We start from the raw sequence: 19,805 nt of genomic DNA on the forward strand, positions 1-19,805 counted from the left end.
GGGGAAAGGGAGGGGAAGGGGAAGGGGAGGGGAAGGGGAAGGGAAGGGAAAAGGGAAAGGGAAGGGAAAAGGGAAAGGAAGGAGGGAAGGAAAGCAAGGAAGAAAGGAAGTAAATTCAGGTTACAGGATTGCTTCTATTTAAGGAAAATCAGAAATAGCATATTGGCAAAAAGAAATGGCATACTTAAGGTCATCTTGAGTCTGGTTTAAATAAGAAATGAGAAGCAATGGTTAATGTCTCAAAATTTAGGGAAAGATGTCATGGGTCTGGGTTTAGGTCCACTAGAATCACTATGTATTGGATTTTTTTTTTCTTTCCAATTTGGAAAAATTAGTTTTTGGAAAATTATGTTTTTGTTTTTGTTTTTTAAATAATTGAAAGTAATTCTCAAGTCTGCAAACTGCAATTAGAAACAGAAAAGCCAAGATGGGAAAACTAATGACAGTGTTTAGGGAGCTCGAGGCTATCCAATCCCTATAATGAGCTGATGGTACAAAATACCAGTGTATGTTTTAAATAATCATAAGGAGAATTGCTGAGAAAATACAGAATTGTGCCTATAAAAAAGGCTTCCAAAGAATGGTGGTGTGAAGGATATCAATCACTACATCTTATAAATCCTATGGTGAAAAACTAAGCTTATTATTTACTTTGCTTATCAGTTGACTATCTAAATGTGGCTATGTTCTACTGGGTATATATATTTATATACTTTGGATGGAACACATGATACTTATAGAAAAATGGGTAGTTCATGAAAACTTCCTGAGGTGAAATTAGAATGTAAATACTTGAAGGTTTGTTCTGGCACAAGAGCAAATGCCTACCATGATGTTATGGTAGTGGAAAATGCTTCATAGCATTTATCTTCTTGATGAGAGTAGATTAACCAAAGTATATTTCTAAACAATTAAGAAACATGTAAAGACTTGATGAAAATTAAACTAGTTGTTGACTGTATACTTTTTAATTTTATTGTTTTAAAAGACAATTAAGAGAAAAGACCAAAAGTCAAAGTCACAGTGAATTTGAGCATTCCATATGATGGCAATTGAAAGGAAGGGAGGGAGATGAGGAAAGGAAAGGAAAAGGAAAGGAAGGGATTGAAGGAAAGAAGGAGAAAAAGGAGCAAGGGAGGGACAACAAAAACTACATGTTATTCTTAGAACTATAGTTTTAACCAAAGTACATTATTTTGGTGATAGCATCTTGTTGACCGAAATGTTTGGAATTAATGTTTTCTAAATTTTTCTCAGTAGTTAATAAGCACAGACATAAAACTCAGTGAATGACGGAGTTACTTTATGTATATATATTCACATGTTCATATTTCATTGGCAATATATATAAATATATATGGTTTATTTATTTATTTATTTATGTGTCCCAGTGGTTGGATGGCTCATAACAGATTCTGAACCAAATGAAGTTCAGTGACTACATCCAAAATGCTATTTGATTTAGCCTAACAGGAACTTTTCTGTTAAACTTATTTTCACTTTTATGTATTAAGAAATAAATATTTCTCAAATCTCAGAACTATAATAAAAGGGATGCAACATATTGATTTGCTTATGGAGGTTAAGTGTAACTATTTTCATATAAATTAAAGGGTGTCCAAATCATAGCTTTGATAGTAAGGTAAAACATCACTTCTTAAGATTTTTTAAGTGACTTCCCATTTTCTAATATTTTATGTGAATATTTATGTTTCTCTTCAATAAAAAGTGATAAAGTTGATACAAATTCACTGACTGCTTTAAAGTTAACCAGATTTTCAAAATTGTCCAACCACTTGCTCTGGAAAAGACTGCTCATTGTATTTCAATGGCTAATTACCAATGAGCTCACCTAATGCTATATTGTTGCATTCAACAGGAATTACTTGAGAAGAAGTTGAATTGTGGAACTTTTAAATACACATATATATTCATATATATATATATATATATATATATGTATATATACACATACATATATTTAGAGTCTATAACCATATATATTTATATATATATATATAGCCAATGAAATATGAACATATGAATATATATACATAAAATAATTCAGTCATTCTTAAATGTATAATATTGATTTTGTTAACCTAATTTTTACTTTTTAAATCTTAATTTTACTTCTAATTATCCTTCACATTCTCTCTTACACATAAGGTTAAATATATAAAATTTTTTGATAAATACCTTTTAAATTTGTGCATCATCGAAAGATTTTTCTCTTTCTGCTTACCATGGTACCCTCATACTGTAGTTTATCTTTTTATGTTTAAGAATATTTTAACAACTAAACTACCCATTTCTAATACACTAAATTTACTTCTTTGTTAGAATGATGTGGTTTGAAGTATTTTTACCAAAAATTTAACTGAATATAATCATACATACATAGCATTATCAAGAGATTTGATCAACTAAAGTAGTTACATTAGATCGATGGCCAAAAGGAGGTACATTTTCTGGTCACTTCTGGACCATTGTGAATCGTGATGTTAATGTGTCTGTCATTTTTAGCCCCTACCAACACACTCTCACCCTGTACATACATTCTCCTTTAAATAGCTGTTTTCCTGACAGTCTTTATCACCATATAGACTTGACATAGTACCTTTACAACATAACATAAGAAGTCATCTTTTCATTTTCAGAAGTTAGCCAGGTTTGCCTTCTAAAGTCACACTGTCACAGTCTAAAATCATGCTGTCACAGTGGTGATGGTGACTGTGGTGGTTGCAGTGTAGGGTGCAAGACAGAGCAACAGGAGCAACAGCCGAGGCAGAATCAATATCAATGAAAAGGCCATCTCTAGTCCTCCATCATTAATTGAAGAAATCTTGGTCATAAATGTCAGTTTGGAAACCAAAATGTGGAATGTTCCTTATAATCATATTTAAAGCATCCAAAAGTTATGTCATAAAAATTATCTAATTACTTATTTGGTGCTTTCCCCTTTTTAAATAGGGTCTAATATTTCAGTTAGTGGTTGATGTTGAAAGTTGTTCATAGCTTATATTTGGATAATGTCCAAAATAAGGTGTGATTATACCAAAGACATATAGTTATGTGATAAATGAATCTGGATTATGAGAAAAATTAATCTGCTATATATTGCTTATACAATACAGATTTATTACAACAGAGCAGAAGAAAAAAGTAAGTGAGGTGCAGTTTAAAAAGTGGAAACAGTATATACTTATATTACTCCAAATAAATTTAAATTTAGGTATTATTAATAAAATGTTTTATTTATAATAGTTATAAATTGTTAGACTGTGTGGTTATCATTAACAGTTCTCTTATATTATTAGCCTATAGTTTACCAGTGCTTTCTAATAACTCTATTATAGTTACTAGACTATAGTATAATAATGCATTTTAGAAATGTATTGTTTATAAATTTGTATGTATTATTTCTAAATTTCTAAAATGTATTATACTATAGTATTATTTGTAATGTATTATTTATAAATGGAATATAGAACAATCTTTCTGCTAAAATCTTGCTGGGGAGGTACTCACCTTTGCTAGATATTATATCATAATCATTTATTCAAATATTTGTATTACTATATATTAATTTTTGTTAATCTGTTTGTTCACATTCACAATACTGTGTATATAATACAATTTCCCATTTCTCCAAGTAGATTTTGAAATTTTGTCAGTAAAATAAACCTGAACCTATATAGAACAATGTTTTAGATTCTTCGTGAATCAAATCAGAAAAAGGGTACTTTTTTTCACTATAAGGAACCTTCTTGCATTTGTTCATCCAGAAATTTCTTAAGTTTGAAAGTTTTATATGTAGCCACAAACAAAACATATATAATCAAATAACTTAAAGCAAACACTGGGTCCTATTATTATCTTTTGTCATATTTTTTCACATACGCTCCACTGCAAATTTCAGTGATTCATTAAGGTCTTTGCATTCTAGTGTGAAATGATAGACTTGAATACAGTGAGGCTTTCCAATATCAATGCCTTAGATGCCAAGGAGCCTAAGAAACTTATAGTGGGACTCCTCATAGTGAAAACAGTATTTCAAAAGATTATACAATAGGTGGTATTAGCTAACTGCGGCCCGAAATTACTTTAAGTTTGGTTGGGAAAAAGTATGCTTCACAATTATATGGGAATCATAAAATAATTCTATAACGTTTGTTTCCATAGTTAATAATAAATGGGAAAATAAGAAATTATTTTTTGATTAGCATAGAAATAATGGTACCCCAAATAGTGACCTCCAGTTGGAAATCATGAGAGCCATCTTGTTTCACAGTAGAAGTTTGAAGGCCTCGGTCAATCACTGAAATTTTTAGATTATAAAGTATATGAATAAATATTGGAAAGATATATTTAACTTTAGTTATAGACATTTCTAGTGTCATAATCATGATCTCAATTTAAAATTCTATGTATTTAAGGTGAATTTCAACATCAAAAGTTATCAATTTCCTCTTTGAAACCTCGGGTCTGACATTATTGAAAGTGATTTGTGTTAAGTGCAATTTTGTAAATACCGCTACATTTTACGTACTATACCTAAATTTGAATGGCCAATCCACATATCCTCATATGTACAGAGTTAGAGACGCCCCATTTTCAGCTTTTAGGATCTGATGTTTTATTAGACTTGACGTATTTTTGACAAGCATATGTAGATGTATCCTTCACCTGAAGATACCACTTTCTATGTGTCTGCTTAGCAGGTATGAAAAGAAAAACATGAGGTTGGGCGCAGTGGCTCGGGCCTGTAATCCTAGCACTTTAGGAGGCTGAAGTGGGTGGATCATGAAGTCAGGAGTTCAAGACTAGCCTGGCCAACATGGTGACACTCCGTCTCTACTAAAAATACAAAAGTTAGCTGGGTGTGGTTGTGGGCACCTGTAGTCCCAGCTACTCAGGATTTGAGGCAGGAGATTTGCTTGAACCCAGGAGGCAGAGGTTGCAGTGAGCTGAGATCATGCCACTGCACTCCAGCCTGGGTGACAGAGGGAGACTCCATCTCAAAAAAAAAAAAAATAACAAAAGAAAGGAAGAAAAGAAAGAAAAAGAAAAGAGAAACATGCTAAAATTCTTAAGTTGAAAGCTTTTAGAATTCTTTATTATTTTAGGTTAATTCTTTACTGCTGATTTAATGAAAATCGAACTGAAATATGTGTCTGCTAGGAACATTACTAATTTTTAAATTTTTTTTTAAAAATAAATATAAAATGTTCTTGGACAATATCATTCTTTTATTCAAGGAAATTCCCTTATTTTTAAACGTAACTTAGGGCAGAAACAGAAGACTCCTTTAGACTTGAAGGTAGTATTGTACCTGGCTTCTGTAGGGACGAATTCTCTGGAACACTGTGCTTTACAGCAGTACTGGAAAGAGAGCTGGGGCTGCAGGTTTCTCCACAGGCCTCCTGGGAGCAAGACGGCTGTTTGTCAGTGTTTGCACCTGCATGAACAGTGAAGGCTGCCTTAAACAATGCTGATCAACTCAATTCTATTCTTTGCCTCCCCACCCCCTTCTCTTTCAGGGGAATCTGGCTTTCCTGTCACTCAGGATAAAGATCCCCTGCAAGCATCACTGAGATTCAGAAAGTCACTGTAATCTCATCAAGAGTGTGAATCCCTAGCTGGGACTTTCGAATTTATATAACCTGAAGGTAGCCGGTCAGGGTATTTAATCCCCCACATTGGTGTGCTGAGCACCCCGCACCATTTAAAATAAAACTTCTCTTACAAGGATGACCTCGTTAGTTGACAGAACAAAAAAATATGTGTCCCCAAATTAGGACAAACTTAATTAGAAACCCATAGTTTAACTCAATATTTTATCTATGAAAACATTGTTGCTTCACCCAGCTTGTCTGAAACAAACTCAGTCAGTCCTAAAGAACATTTTCATTGTTCCTGATGAAAATTGGTCAGGAGATTGGATAGACATCTGTTTTGTGTAGGCTACAGGACACTAAAGAATTTTGACACTTTTTCAATCCTGAAATACAAGTGTTAGAGAAACTTTACTACAAATTTCTGGTGTGTGCCTTGATTATTTTTCTAATTACTGCACCAGTAGTTTTCCTAATTTTTCTCACATATGTTATTTGGTGATTTGCCAACTAATCATTTTTAGGCTTCTTGATCTCAAGGATCTTAATATAAGGAAGAAATAATTTTTAAAAGAGGCTTCCCTGCTTACCTTCTCACTTATTCTGCAATAAACTGTCCATATTCTTACATCTGGGGAGGTGCATACTGGTCTCAGTGTATGCATAGTAATATCACAATGCACAGTAATATCAAGTAAGTGTAGAAAATCTTTGTTCTGCTTTTCTCATGTTTGCATTATTTAATTTTTACTGCTAGCAGGTATTGAGATATGATGATCTTTTTTCTCACAACAATGACCTTTGACCCTAAGTGGCATTTTATAAGCTTGCTATTTCTAAATGTTACAAATAAAATTGAGTAGCTGAAAGGGGCACAGGAAGAGCAAAAAATTGGAAAAGAGATTTAAAAGTATATCTAAGACATAAGGACTTCATCTCATTTAAAAAATGTACTCCATATATTTTTGCTGTTTATCTTCGTAAACATATATGTTTATCAAGATACAAGATTACATAAGTATATATTTATAATCTTGTTTCCAGTTGGCATCTGAGAGTAAGTTGGCATCTCTATGTCATACATATACACATAAATGTGAATATATATGAATATATATGCACATGTTTATTTTTCATATGTGAATCTGTAACCATAGATCTATAATTGTATGAATATGCTTGGATCTAACTTATCTCGTTAGAAATGACTACATTTATATAAGTGTGCATACTTATATAAAATTTATTCTTAGTTGGCATCAGCCAGTAAGTTAGCATCTGGTATAAACTTTGAAGTTTTCATTTATTGCTTATGTGTGTGTATAAAGCATGAGTATTAGAATGGGCATGTTCTAGTTCATATTACTTCATATAACTTCTTAATAATGATTAATGTAATCAAAGCATGTAATTCCTACATTTATTCAAAGTTAACTTTAGAAAGTTGTAAAGGGGTTTTTCTCACCAACCAACTGGATCAAATGATAGCGATTCAGGTATGCATAGTGAGCTGGAAAGGAGAAAACCATGAAACTCTCAAGAGTAAGGCATAACATGTTAATAAGATCAGTAAAATTTCCATGAGAATAGTGAATTTTTTGTTTAGAAAACACTGCACAGGTAGATTTTGTTCTGTATATGTATATGCAGATTTGGAGTAGGAAGATCGTTATTTATCAATGATTTGTTCTTAATACAGTCATTTTGAAATTTGTTGTGTTGGTTGTGATGACATTCTGTTAAAAGGTTATTTTAGTACAGATAGTGAAAAGCAGATTTGCTTTCCAAAATACTTATTTATTTTATTGATTTCTAATTGACATCCTAATCAACACATATTATTAGATGACATAATTACAATAGGATAATGTCAACCAACTAACACATGTGAGAAAGTAAATAAAAGCTAACCTCAATTATTAGAGGATTTTTAGTAGAATTCTGTATTTTCTGAAATACAAAATTCAGGTGCTATTAACAATGTTTTAAGATGTATTACAAGGAATGTGTGTGTACGTATGTGTTCATGTGTTTTTGTTTACCTAGTAAATATATTGGCATCTTGTATTCAACACATCAATTTATAGACATATTTATTCTTAGCAGCCATCTTACATTTCATACAGGCTTGCTGGGCTGATCTAAGGAATGAAATCATCTTTCTTTTGCAGGAGAATCTACCCTTAGCATGTTGTTTCTTGCATATCTTCACTGTATATTCATGTGATTGTTTTATTGTATACCATTAGAATACATTTTAAAGAAGGAAATAAATAGCATGAGGAATTGTTGGATGTTAATGTACATAGAAAATTCAAGCTTAACTACCGTTTACCTAACAAGCAAACTTCATAGTAACTATAAGTTTTTTTGTTAAGAGGATTGCTTATACTTTGGTGCTAGCTTGATATTTCTTCGGAGGCACCATTGATAGTATGTTTACAATTCGATAGGGTAGTTATGCTTAATTGAATATCATTGGTTAGTATCAATTTGCTTTATATATATATTAATTTGTTGAAAATACAAACTCACTTTGAAACTGTGTTTTATCATTATAGTTCTCATTAGACTATAAAATACATTTAGAATTTAATAATTGATAAGTGTTGCAGGTAATATTGATATTTGCTATTATCCTGTCATTTAAGAAAATCTTCAGAATAAATTACTTACCTGAATTCTGAACATCAGCTTTACATAGTTTGGATATGTATATGTATATATATATATATATATATATATATATATATATATTGTGATTTTTGTACATGAAACAGTGACCTAAATTTCAGTTTCAGTTTTTGCTTGCATTTTTGTTAGGGTGGTTGGGGGCAGAGGAATTCAATTGTAGTCATTTTAACTGCATAGAATGCTTATATGTCTCACTCACGTTTAAGACCATGTGCATAGCTGATTATGTCTTTTGAAAGAAATATCATGAGAAATGACTAATGTAGAAAGCTAACCAGTAAAAGTGAATCCTTTCTTTTTTCATGATATGATTGTGCCTTCTGTGTTATCCTGACAGTAAGATGATCCACTCAAAATGATATAGGCATTCTGCAAGGCAGATACAGATTTTAAGTACCTGTGCTGACTGGTCTTCCTAATATTGGTTAAGAGATTGAACTTTCCCTTTATTCTGCTTCCTATATGTGTTTCAGGCTGCATTTCCTATGTTTTTAAACCAATGTGTTTTAATCAGTATATTCAGCAAGTTAGCATTAAATTGAGTATTCTAATTATTGTCATGTTCTAAGATTGAGCATTTTTTTCTTTTTATTAAATGTTCAAATATACAAGTCATTATGTTGTATATTGGTAACTAAAAATATTGCTGAAGTGTAAAGGAGAAAAATCTAATTTTATATTGGCATAGAAAGAAAGCTTAACTTGTTTTCTTGCTCTTTTTTTATAGAGAACACCTGTTCCCAGCGCTGAAGCATTCCGATGGTTCTTTTAAAGCAGTAGTATATCTTATTTTCAAGGCATTTGGAAATGAAGGGCAAACTAATGCCTTGTTTTAAGAAACTGCTTAGTCCACCACTGAAGAAAATATCCAGAAATTATTTTCATTTTACGTTATAGGGGTTTCTTCAAAAAAAAAAAAAAAAAGAGGAAAGGAAAAGAAAAAAGACATAAAAATAATGTGGGAGCTTGGAGAATTGGCCAGTCTATTTACTTTCAATACACTGACTCTTTCTTTGATGTAATTTAGCTATACTAGTGAAGTTGTTGTCTATTTTGAAAGTGGCTATAAAAAATAAGTTTGGGTAAACCCCTGCTGTAAAATCATGTATCTTTGCAAAGTACATATCTATACTTCATTTTCAAATATATGTGTTTCAGTACTGTAAACTGTACAGATAGCAGCTTGTATTTTATGTGTTTAGACACAAGGAGACAATCATGTCTGAGCATCTATGGAGATTAACAGTTTGTACACAACAGTATGGTTCTGCAAGTTAAATCTGGAGCAATAAATTTTAGCTTTAACTATTTTTTGCCAGTTGTTTCTAGAAGCAGCAACAGCACTGGCACCATTTTGCCATGCATCTTTCCATAGAGACTTGATGCCAAGTTTTATAAGACTAAAAGATTATGATGCATCCACCAATTACCTTCAGTTGTATTGTTGTAAGAGGGGAAGATGTTATGAAAGTTTCAATTAATCTTTTGAGCACTATATTAGAGTAGTGGTTATGCACTTGCATTGCTTACAAACGAGCTGTACAGAAGGGTATACCTCCCAAATACTTTAGTGTAGTTGACTTGTCTTGGTTTGCACTGTAAGGCGGAGTACTCAGAGTAGTTGGAAAATGCAGAATCAGTTGTATAATTTTTTTAAGAAAAGTGTTTTCTAGGCTAAAGAATAAAGTATTGTATCTTAGGAGGAAAAAATCCATAACTTACTTTTTTTCCCCAGCCCAACATGGGCTGCATACATTTTATTATTTCTTAAATTTTTTCTTATTTTTTCTGTAGGAAAAAAACTGAATGAAAACTACTCCAATGTTTTAATTTAAATGGGTAGTTTTAACACTCGAATATGCTGAGGGCTTCTGCCTTGAGGCATGGCTTGATGTTTTTAATTTACAAAGAAGTAAACACATTCATAAAAGTGAAGCATTTTATCTCTTTTTCTTTTCTTTTCTCATAGCCACTCAGTTGGACTAGTGGTTTCCCTTAGTCCCTCAATAAAATGCTCCATTGCTGCCATTTCCATTCTTGTTACTTGATGCTTTCATTCCTGAGAAGGCAGGGCTATGATCTGCAGAATTTCATAAATGTAAGACATACCCCTCCCCCCACCACCTGCACACAAAGGATCTAATGCTTCATAGAACCTGTGCTACCTTTTCATGTAGAGTTTAATTTTCTTATCATAGTCAGAGTTCTTAAGGCCATCCCATCAGGACAAATATTTACATTTCATTTTGTTTTTTGTTTGTCCCAGTTATAAAGACTATTTTCAATTTCAGGAGTAGAATAGGGTTTACCAAAAGTCATAGACTATCAGAGTTGCCATGTTACTGCAACTTTTTGTTCTTTTTCCACTAGACAGTTGTTTTAACCCTCTACATCCATTAGCTTGCTGAAAAATGTTAGCAAAGTAAATCACAAGAAGAAAGATAATTTGAGAAGAGAAAGGGTAAATGGTACAATGGAAGAAGCTGTAAAGATTAGGAAAGACTAGCAGGTGAATATTTTTAAAAATTTAGTTGTAGCTTTGAATGGAATATGATAGGACATAAAAGGTTTTTAAAAAACAGAAAGAGTGTTTCATGGTGAGATTACTGGGGGAGGGTGGACAAATTATGCACACATGCCAATGTGAAAATCAAGTGTGACTTACCTCGCCTAGAGTATGAATACATGGTCCACAGTTATGGTCAACAAGCGTTTTCAAGAACAACTCATGATGTATTACACCCATCCATGTTTAGAGATAAGAATTTAATGATTACAAGCTAAAATGTGCTGTATACTGTATTCATTTTGAGATAGCTTTTTACTTGATGTATATTTCTTTGAGGGTTTCTAGCTAGAGTTTCAGCTTCTGCTGTGGGACCAATGAGAGCTGTTTGAGTTGTTTTCTTTTTTTTTCTTTTTCCATTATTTTCTTTTCTTTTTTTTCTTTTTGTTTACCAATTTGCTAATTAATTGCAAGTAAGTGAAAACTTACTTTCACACTTGAATGATAAACTTGCCTTGCTTTTTGGAAAATGGTGAGATGATTGTTATTACAGAAGTGAAACAAACTTCTATTCAGGCTGTATTAGACATACAATAACATAACGATCTCACAGCAGTGTACTGAGAGTCTAAAACACATTCTAGTATTGCATGTCTTGGTGTGCTTTTATTTGTTTCCTTTTTAAAAGAACTAATGAATCTGTATATTGTAAACTGTGGTGTTTTACATGTCAATTCATTTTTTAATGAAAGAAAATTTGTTGATTACTGAAATGAAAAAAGTGTAGCTTTTCATTAATTCTCTTATGTTTTTTATTCTTGATATTGTTGTTTTATACCACCCACTTTTTAATGTTTTTGGTTAAACTCCATTTATACAATGTAGGGTGCATTTAAAGTTCTCATTGGTGATGTTGAAGAAAGATATGACTCTTCTGACCTTTCTCTAGTTTTCTTCTTCACATGTCCATGTATTGAGAACTTGTAAATTTTATCATTATAACCCCAAGGCAGTGATTTGAAGGTTTACATTTTTCATGATTCTAAAATACCAATGAAATGTAACTTAAAAAAATTCCTCACTGTATGTTTCATTATTCAGTGTCAAGTCAGAATGTAGATTGTGTGGACAACTCTGCACAACTTAATAATTATATCTCAGATAAACTGAATAAAAAACTTTGTAAGAGTGATCTACGCACACAGGATCTTGTCCTCCCTAGGTGTGGATAGAGAGATGCCATAATCGCCAGCATTTGGGGAGAGCGTGGAAAATACTTGAGGCGTTGGTACATAGTGCAGTGAGCCAATTTCCTTTTCAGTTGTCACTCAGCACCCTAACATCACCAAGAACATCACTAATGCAAACCTCTTTCTAGGCCTTCAGACCAAAGTGGCTTTCTCATGGATTCTGCCTGTCTATCTACAAGTGGAGAAATGTATCCATCCTTGGGAGAGAAAATAGTAATAGTCTTCCCCCACTGTAGGAGTATATAAAAATGTCTCCTGGTTGCTTAATTCCCAACACTCAATTTCCTTCTTCTAAACACATTTATAGGGAGAGAGAGATGGTGGGCTTACTAAGAATTAATATTAAGCAATCACTAGAAGAAAGGAATATTTCCTTCCTTTCATTCAGAAACCCTGACCTGTAAGTTGTGCAATTAATGCTAAAGCATATAAAGTCTTTGAGCTGATAAGTATCTGTAATCAAATAATGAAAAAAGGAAAGCAGTTAAATGAGCACACTATTCAGGGTCAAATACATTCAGCAAAAAGCTATAGTGGGTCTTTGATCATGGTTAGATTCACAGTGATATCGAACAGTTGGTTCTCATGTAACAGCTAAATGTTTCAGATTTTTTTATATTAAATTTGGCATTTCACACTGAGATCTGTATTCCTCGTGAATAAAAGACAGCTACTATATTAGGAGGGATTCCATTTTCACAATTGCAAAACAGATATTTCAGGAACATGGGCCACAAAATGTACTCCTTCCACAGTGTTCTCCTCTTCTGAACTGTGCAGTTATCTATTAAATTTTCTAATAGATATTTGTGTAAGGTGTATGTATGCTTGTGCAATTATTTAAAAAGCGGTTTTGGAAAACAGTGTATTTATTAAAGAAAATCACATATGGGGCATGTACAAAACTGTAAAAAAAAAAAAAAAAAGTAAAAAAAATCACATTCAATTTGCCCAGTAAAGTTGTTTTTGTGAAATTTCTGTGTTGTTGAATAAAGGACTTTAGTATTCAAAATACCTCTATTTTTCCATGATAAATTTTTATTTGTGGGATTTTGAACAATAAGCATATGATCATAATTTAATTTTGTTTATGATAAAAAAACTTTATAATTCTACACTTGGCCTTGTGTCAGCAGAATGAGTGCTTTGTGTGAATCTTTCATAAAACAGTCTAGTGATGTTTTTGTTTCTCTTTATATATTTTTCTCATCTGAAAGAAAAGAAAAAAGAACATGATTCCATATCCATTTCTAGAGAATGTATTTTTGTTGAAAACTCAAAAGGTCTAAATAGAGGAAGAATTGAACGCACCCAAACATTTCTCTTTCCTTCTGCATCATAAGTGTGCCAGGAGAAAATATCTCATGCATTTTACCATGAATGAAAAGTCTTGGTGATGCTACTTGAAAGCATTAATGTGCATGAAGAAATTTAAAACACTGGAATTCTGTCTTCAGCCACCGTCAACAATACCCTGAGATGAAATTTTTATTGTGTTACTTTTTTATTATGGAACATTTGTGGTCCACCCAGGTTACTCATTAGTTGGTAGTGAATGTGCTTAACACTTATTTCACTACTTCTCAGTGCAAGGTCCAATTTTTTTTTGATGCCTTATAAACTACACAAAAAAGTAGAACATGGTTTAATACCTTGGAAATCTTTAATATGATTTCAAACACAAAACTTCATATAATTAAAAGGGTTCATGTCTATAGAATATAACATCATATTAGAACATTTTTAATACATTTATTAAACATTAGCATGTGTTCTGTTAGTATATCAAAAATATAAAATAGGGCTAAGGCAACAGAATTGGAATATATATGGTGAGAAAAAATAATTAGGTAATTTTTATTATGCGAGTTTCTGAATACTCAGTAATTTTCAGGTAAGTCACTGTGCTGCTTTATCATATTTTGGTATAAGCAACAACAATATGGCAAATAGATTTAAATGGATTTTCAAAGTAATACTTATTTTTTTATAGAAATCATCAAGGATACAAATACTTGGATGTTCATATGTAATGATAAAAGAATAATATTTCAAGAGAGTTTGAATAAACCAAAAAGGCAAATGGGGCAGGGAGTATCTATAACTTATCTAGATATTGAGTCTGATAATTTCATATGGACTTTGCACAAACATATATTTTTTCAAGTGTGTTTATTGGTAAAAGTTGTTTTTGTTTCTGCATTTCCTACAAAAGCTGCTGTCCATTTATTTCTAGTCTTTTCTTCTTTTTCTTTTTCTTCTTTTTTTTTTTTTTTTTTTTTTTTTTTTTTTTTTTTTTTTTTTNTTTTTTTGAGATGGAATTTCACTGTTGTTACCCAGGCTGGAGTGCAATGGCATGATCTTGGCTCACTGCAACCTCCATGGCCTGGGTTCAAGCGATTCTCCTGCCTTAGCCTCCCGAGTAGCTGGGATTACAGGCACTCACCACCACACGTGGCTAATTTTTTGTATTTGTAGTAGAGGTAGGGTTTCACCATGTTGGCCAGGCTGATTTCGAACTCCTGACTTCAGGTGATCCACCTGCCTCGGCCTCCCAAAGTGCTGGAATTACAGGCATGAGCCACTGCACCTGGCCTCTCTTTTCCTTTTTTAACTTTTATTTTAAGCTTGGAGGTACATGTGCAGTCTTTGTTACATAGATAAACTTGTGTCATGGGGGTTTGTTGTATAGATTATTTCATCAGCCAGGTAAGCCTAGTACCCGTTAGTTATTTTTCCTAATCCTCTCCCTTCTCCCACCCTCCATCCTCTGAAAGGCCCTAGTGTTTGTTGTTCCCCTCTATGTGTCCATGTGTTCTCATCATTTAGTTGCCAGTTATAAATGAGAACATGTGATAGTTAGTTTTCTGTTCCAGTGTTTAAGGATAGTATGTCATTTTTTTAATGGAGAAGAAAATATTATTTGAAGTAAACACAAATTTCAGGTTATATTTGCATATACGACATAAGTAGCATAATTGTACATAACACTTGCTTATTTCAAAATTTTGTTTCTAATATTTTATTCTACTATATTGGTTTGTGATCTATATTACTGCCTTTTAAAATTCAGATTTTTTGGGCCAGTTTGTAAGTCAATGTTTCTTAATTTCAATGTACTTATACAAATTGAAGTATCTACCAAATTATCTTTTTAGGTAGGACTGTGTTTTGTTTACAATATGTTACTTATGACAAAAAAAAAATCTAGTTAACAGGAGTTATACTTTCACAAATTGGAAGCAATGTATGTATCTCTTTCCAAGAACACTACTTTTAAAGCTACTCTTATGTCTAACATAAGTATAAAGTATTTTTATTACTGAACTGAGTTGCATGATTTCTTTAACAGTTAGATGGAGAGTATGTTTGCCTGGTTTGAGTTATGATCTTCTCTTTACAACTTTTCTGAAAGGTAATCTATTTAAAGTTCTACGGCTTCCAGAAAACTGCATAGTTGGAAGTTGGTAAAGAACACATTTAAATATTACTAATTAACCATTGATACTTTCCTAAAAGAAATATAACTACAAATCCTTATTTTATATTTTAAAAACTTTTTTAAAAAGTTGTTTCCATGACTTGCCTTTTAATTTTATTTAAAACATTAATATCAAATTAATATGTGTGTGTGCATATATAGACATACACACACATACAAATGTGTGAATCTGTATATGTGTGTATATGTGTTTTATTCAACAGAGTTTTAGACCATACTTCAGAATAGCTGAGGGCCAGTCTAGGTTATTAAGAATCTCTAGTGGAAAGAATTCTGTCACTTTTGTATAGTTGAAATTAAATTTGATGACTCAGCATTTTATAATGCTTAATCTACCCCCTGGGAATCAGGACATTTGATGAAGCCACATGAACTCTTTTGGGCTTGTTAGGTACTCTTAATGAGTTGCCACTTTAGTTTACCATATCCTATTTTTAGCCACTTGAGGAATTTTGTTGAATATTATGTATAGAATTTATTTCTCTAATGCTTTCTTTATCTTCATATAATTTGAACATTTGGGGCATATTTATATTCTACTGGGCTATTTATATGTTTGAACATCAAGGGAACATCCAATCACTAATATGTAACTTGGTGTGTAGCATATATGCTTTGACTATATAGAAAAAGGCTTTATCTGAAAAGAATTTACAATGCCTACAGAGTAGTACTGAGAAGAACATTATGAACATTTTGTATTGGCAGACCACCAACTGACGTAATTTCCCATTTATTCAACAAATATTATTGTGTGTCTTCAATGTAGCAGCTATTGAGGATATCAAGATGAACAAAACGTGATTCCTGACACTTTACCATCACCATGGAACTCAACTAAATGGCTGAAACAAATATACAAATACATAAAAACTGTGGAAAACCTTTGTTGTGAAAAGAGCAGGCAACATGTGGACGAGTGGTAGAAAATGGTAGAGTGAAGTTCTTCGATTTCAACATCTTTCCAGCTGAGAGAAGGAGGTAAGAGGTAAGCACTTTTAGAGGTAAAGACAAAGAGATTAGAATGGCAGGAAAGAAGAGAATAAGTCCAAAGTGCTGAGAAATACTACAGGCTTAGTTCGAACGGCTGTCTTGTCTCATGGAGATTACTTTCATAGCTACCGCAATATTCTCCCTCCATTTATTCTTATCTGTCTTCAACGTATTTTCTCTGCTGCAGCTTGAGTTAACCTTTTAAAACAAACACAACACACACATTTATGTGATTCCATGTTTATCATTGAAGACTTCCCATTGTTATTAGAATAAAACCCCAAATGGGTCGATAAGGCCATTTGTGATCTGGCTCTGCAATCTTATTACATATCATGTCACTCCTTTCTCTCTCTAAGCTCCAGCCACTTGGACTTTCTTCCAGTCTCTGCAAGTCCTATTTATACATGTAAATAAAAACTGTAGTTTCCCACATTTGCAAGATGGGTTTTCCCTCCCACCTCAGAACATTCTGTTCATGGTGCTCTTTTTTTCCACCCAGGCTGGAGTACAGTGGTTCAGTATAGCTCATTGCAGTATCAACTGCTGGTCCCAAGCAATCCTCCTGCCCTAGCCTCCTGAGTAGCTGGGATCACAGACCTGAGGCACCATCCCTGGCTACTCATGTTATTCTTAATACTTAGAATCCCCTTTCCTTTTCTCTTCTCCTGGATAATCCCTCTTCATTCTTCAGAAATTTTGGATTCCTTTTTTAGAAGAAATTTCTTCCTAATTATTGTGACTGTCAAAACTCATCTATTGTAGGCTCTCAAAGTAACTTATACCTCTTCATAGCAATTATTGGTTATTTCATTCAACAAATATTTACCCTGTGCTCTCCATTTATCTAGGCAATTCATAGTTTCCTTTCTATTGGAAGAAAAGACATTATTAACAAGTATATACACATGCATAAATATAAATGCATATATACATATATAAAATTATATATATACATACATATATACACACACACAAATATCACATGGTAATATATTCTATGAATGCAATTTAGGAGGGGAAATGAGATTGATTAGGAATATCTGTAAGGTGAAAAGGTAAGGAAGATGATTGGAATTTTACATGAGTAGTTAGGGAAAACCTAACTGAGAAGATGACATTGGAAATAAGACATGAAAGAAGCAAGGAAGTGAGCCACATGGATAACTTGGAAATAGCCTACCTGGAAGAAGGAATTAACAGATAGGAAGACCTTGTGACAAGAATGGGTCTGGAATTTTCAGGGTCCAGAAAGAGCCCATTGTGTCTGAAGTGCAGTGAATAAGAGAAGAGCAAAAAATGTAGTTAAAAAAAAAAAAGACAAAATTGTGTAGTGTCATGTTAAAGACTTTGACTTAGTTTCAGAGTGAGAAAGGAAGTCTTTGGAGGGTTTGATTAGAAGAAGACATAATCTGAACCTGATTTATATTATGAAAGGACAGCCTTGGCTACTGCGTTAAGAATAGACTATAGAGGGTCAAGGGGAAAAGAGGGAGACCACTTTGGGGAAGCTAATTCTGTAATCCAAGTGAATGAAGATAGCGGAAATAGGGTGGTAGCAGTGGAATCTGCAGAAAACAAAAAGAGGTTGAGTTCTGCATATCATGTGAAATAAAGGCAACAGGATTTGTGGGCAGATCAGAATTTATGGATGTAAAGAAGAGAATAATTTAGAATGACTTTCAGGCTTTTGACAAGAATAACTGGAAAAACACAGTTGCTATCTACTGAGATGGGGAAGACTACATTTTGTTTATGAACATTCACAATTTAAGCTGCTTCTAACATACCCAAGTAAAGATATCAACTATACAACTTAATATATGAACTTAGAGTTAAAGATACAGGTGGTATTTAAAAATAATGAGCCAGGAGGGGATTATTAAAGAAGTGATTGTAGATACATACAAGAGAGGATGGTCAAAGTCAGACCTGGGGCTCACCCACAACAGTTGTACTCTCACCCTCTCTATAATTATCACATGGTTACTGCCCGTCTCTGCTACTGAACAAAGTAGAGAATAAGTGGAAGCCCATGCATAAGTTCTGCAAGTGAGTTCTTCCAGTTCCCCCTTTTCCTGGTAACCCACATTCTTTTAATTATTACCCCAATCTTTACCCCTTGTCCACAGGTAACGGTTAACTATTCATCCCCCTCAACTTATCCCCTCTCCATTGCATGTAAAAGCACATACTTGTTTATTTATGTTTATCCGTATACACCATTCTGATGCAATAATTTCACTGTACACGACAATATTTTTCTCCTAACACATATGTAAGTATTGTGTTAAAGTTTGATGCTGGCCATAATTTGTATATTTAAAAAAATAAGCACAATTCTACTAAAATTTGTATAACACAAACTACTATCCTTATAGTCTTCATTGGCAATTCCATTGGAGGAAATAGATTATTATTGCCATTTTTTTAATAGTAAAGTGAAAACAAATTTTTTAGGAAAGTAAAGCAATAAAAGAATGGCTACTCCATAGGCAGAGAAGCCTGTTATTGCTATTTAATATCTCTAGGCACTGAAATGTTTGAACAGAAAAGTGGGTAGATGTTAAAAACTACAAATTGAGAATTGAGATTAATTTGGGTGCACTCCCTACCACAAGAAAGGGATAATATGGTTTTCAGTTTTGCCTAAACTTTCTTTCACAAGGGAAGAAGTTGGTTCGTGACTATTGAAATATTAGAATGCAAAGTTTTTACTACTTACTATTCCTGTTCCTTTATCCTCTACTTTACAGAGTTTATCATAAACATATTCGCTAATAGCCAAAATACATTCCAGGGGGAATGCTTAGTAGATAATTATTTCTTTATATTTTTTATGGAAAGAGAAAGTATTTTGAATCATAATTTTCTTAGACCTAAGTTTCATTTTAAGACCTGCTATCTGGCAGAATCTCTACATAGCACAAGATCTCAGTTGAATCCTTACCACTTGAGTTCTGAGGACTAAATAATGACTAGCTCTAAACCCCAAAGAACTGAATAGTAATTGTTGCAGTCCATTAAAATCCCAAGGACTTCAGTATATCCAGCACAAGAAAATAAGCAATGACTACAATAAAAACTGAAATGCTTGAGTTCACAGCTTGGTAGAAAATGTTGAGACTGTTACAAAAATATCAAGAATAAAGAATTTTGAGTTGTAAAGAATTTAGAAATAAAACTACAGTCTATACTTTCTTTAGGAGCTTGGGCCACATTGTCACCATAGATGGCTACAG

General features: G+C 32.8%; 1 protein-coding gene across 3 annotated transcripts in view; it reads left to right on the forward strand.

Moving 5' to 3' along the window:
• CXXC4 (CXXC finger protein 4) overlaps window positions 1–13,082 on the forward strand; it is a 27,762-nt gene extending 14,680 nt beyond the window's left edge. For all 3 annotated transcript variants that reach the window (XM_037734974.1, XM_017518678.2, XM_037734973.1), the window contains one exon: window positions 9,040–13,082. In XM_037734974.1, coding sequence (XP_037590902.1) covers window positions 9,040–9,084 — 45 coding nt within the window. In that variant the 3' untranslated portion in view covers window positions 9,085–13,082. The remainder of the gene's footprint in view (window positions 1–9,039) is intronic.
• The last annotated feature ends 6,723 nt before the right edge of the window (window positions 13,083–19,805 follow it).

This window comes from Cebus imitator, unplaced genomic scaffold, assembly GCF_001604975.1.
Source record: "Cebus imitator isolate Cc_AM_T3 unplaced genomic scaffold, Cebus_imitator-1.0 Scaffold697, whole genome shotgun sequence".
In the NCBI taxonomy this organism is placed as follows: domain Eukaryota; kingdom Metazoa; phylum Chordata; class Mammalia; order Primates; family Cebidae; genus Cebus; species Cebus imitator.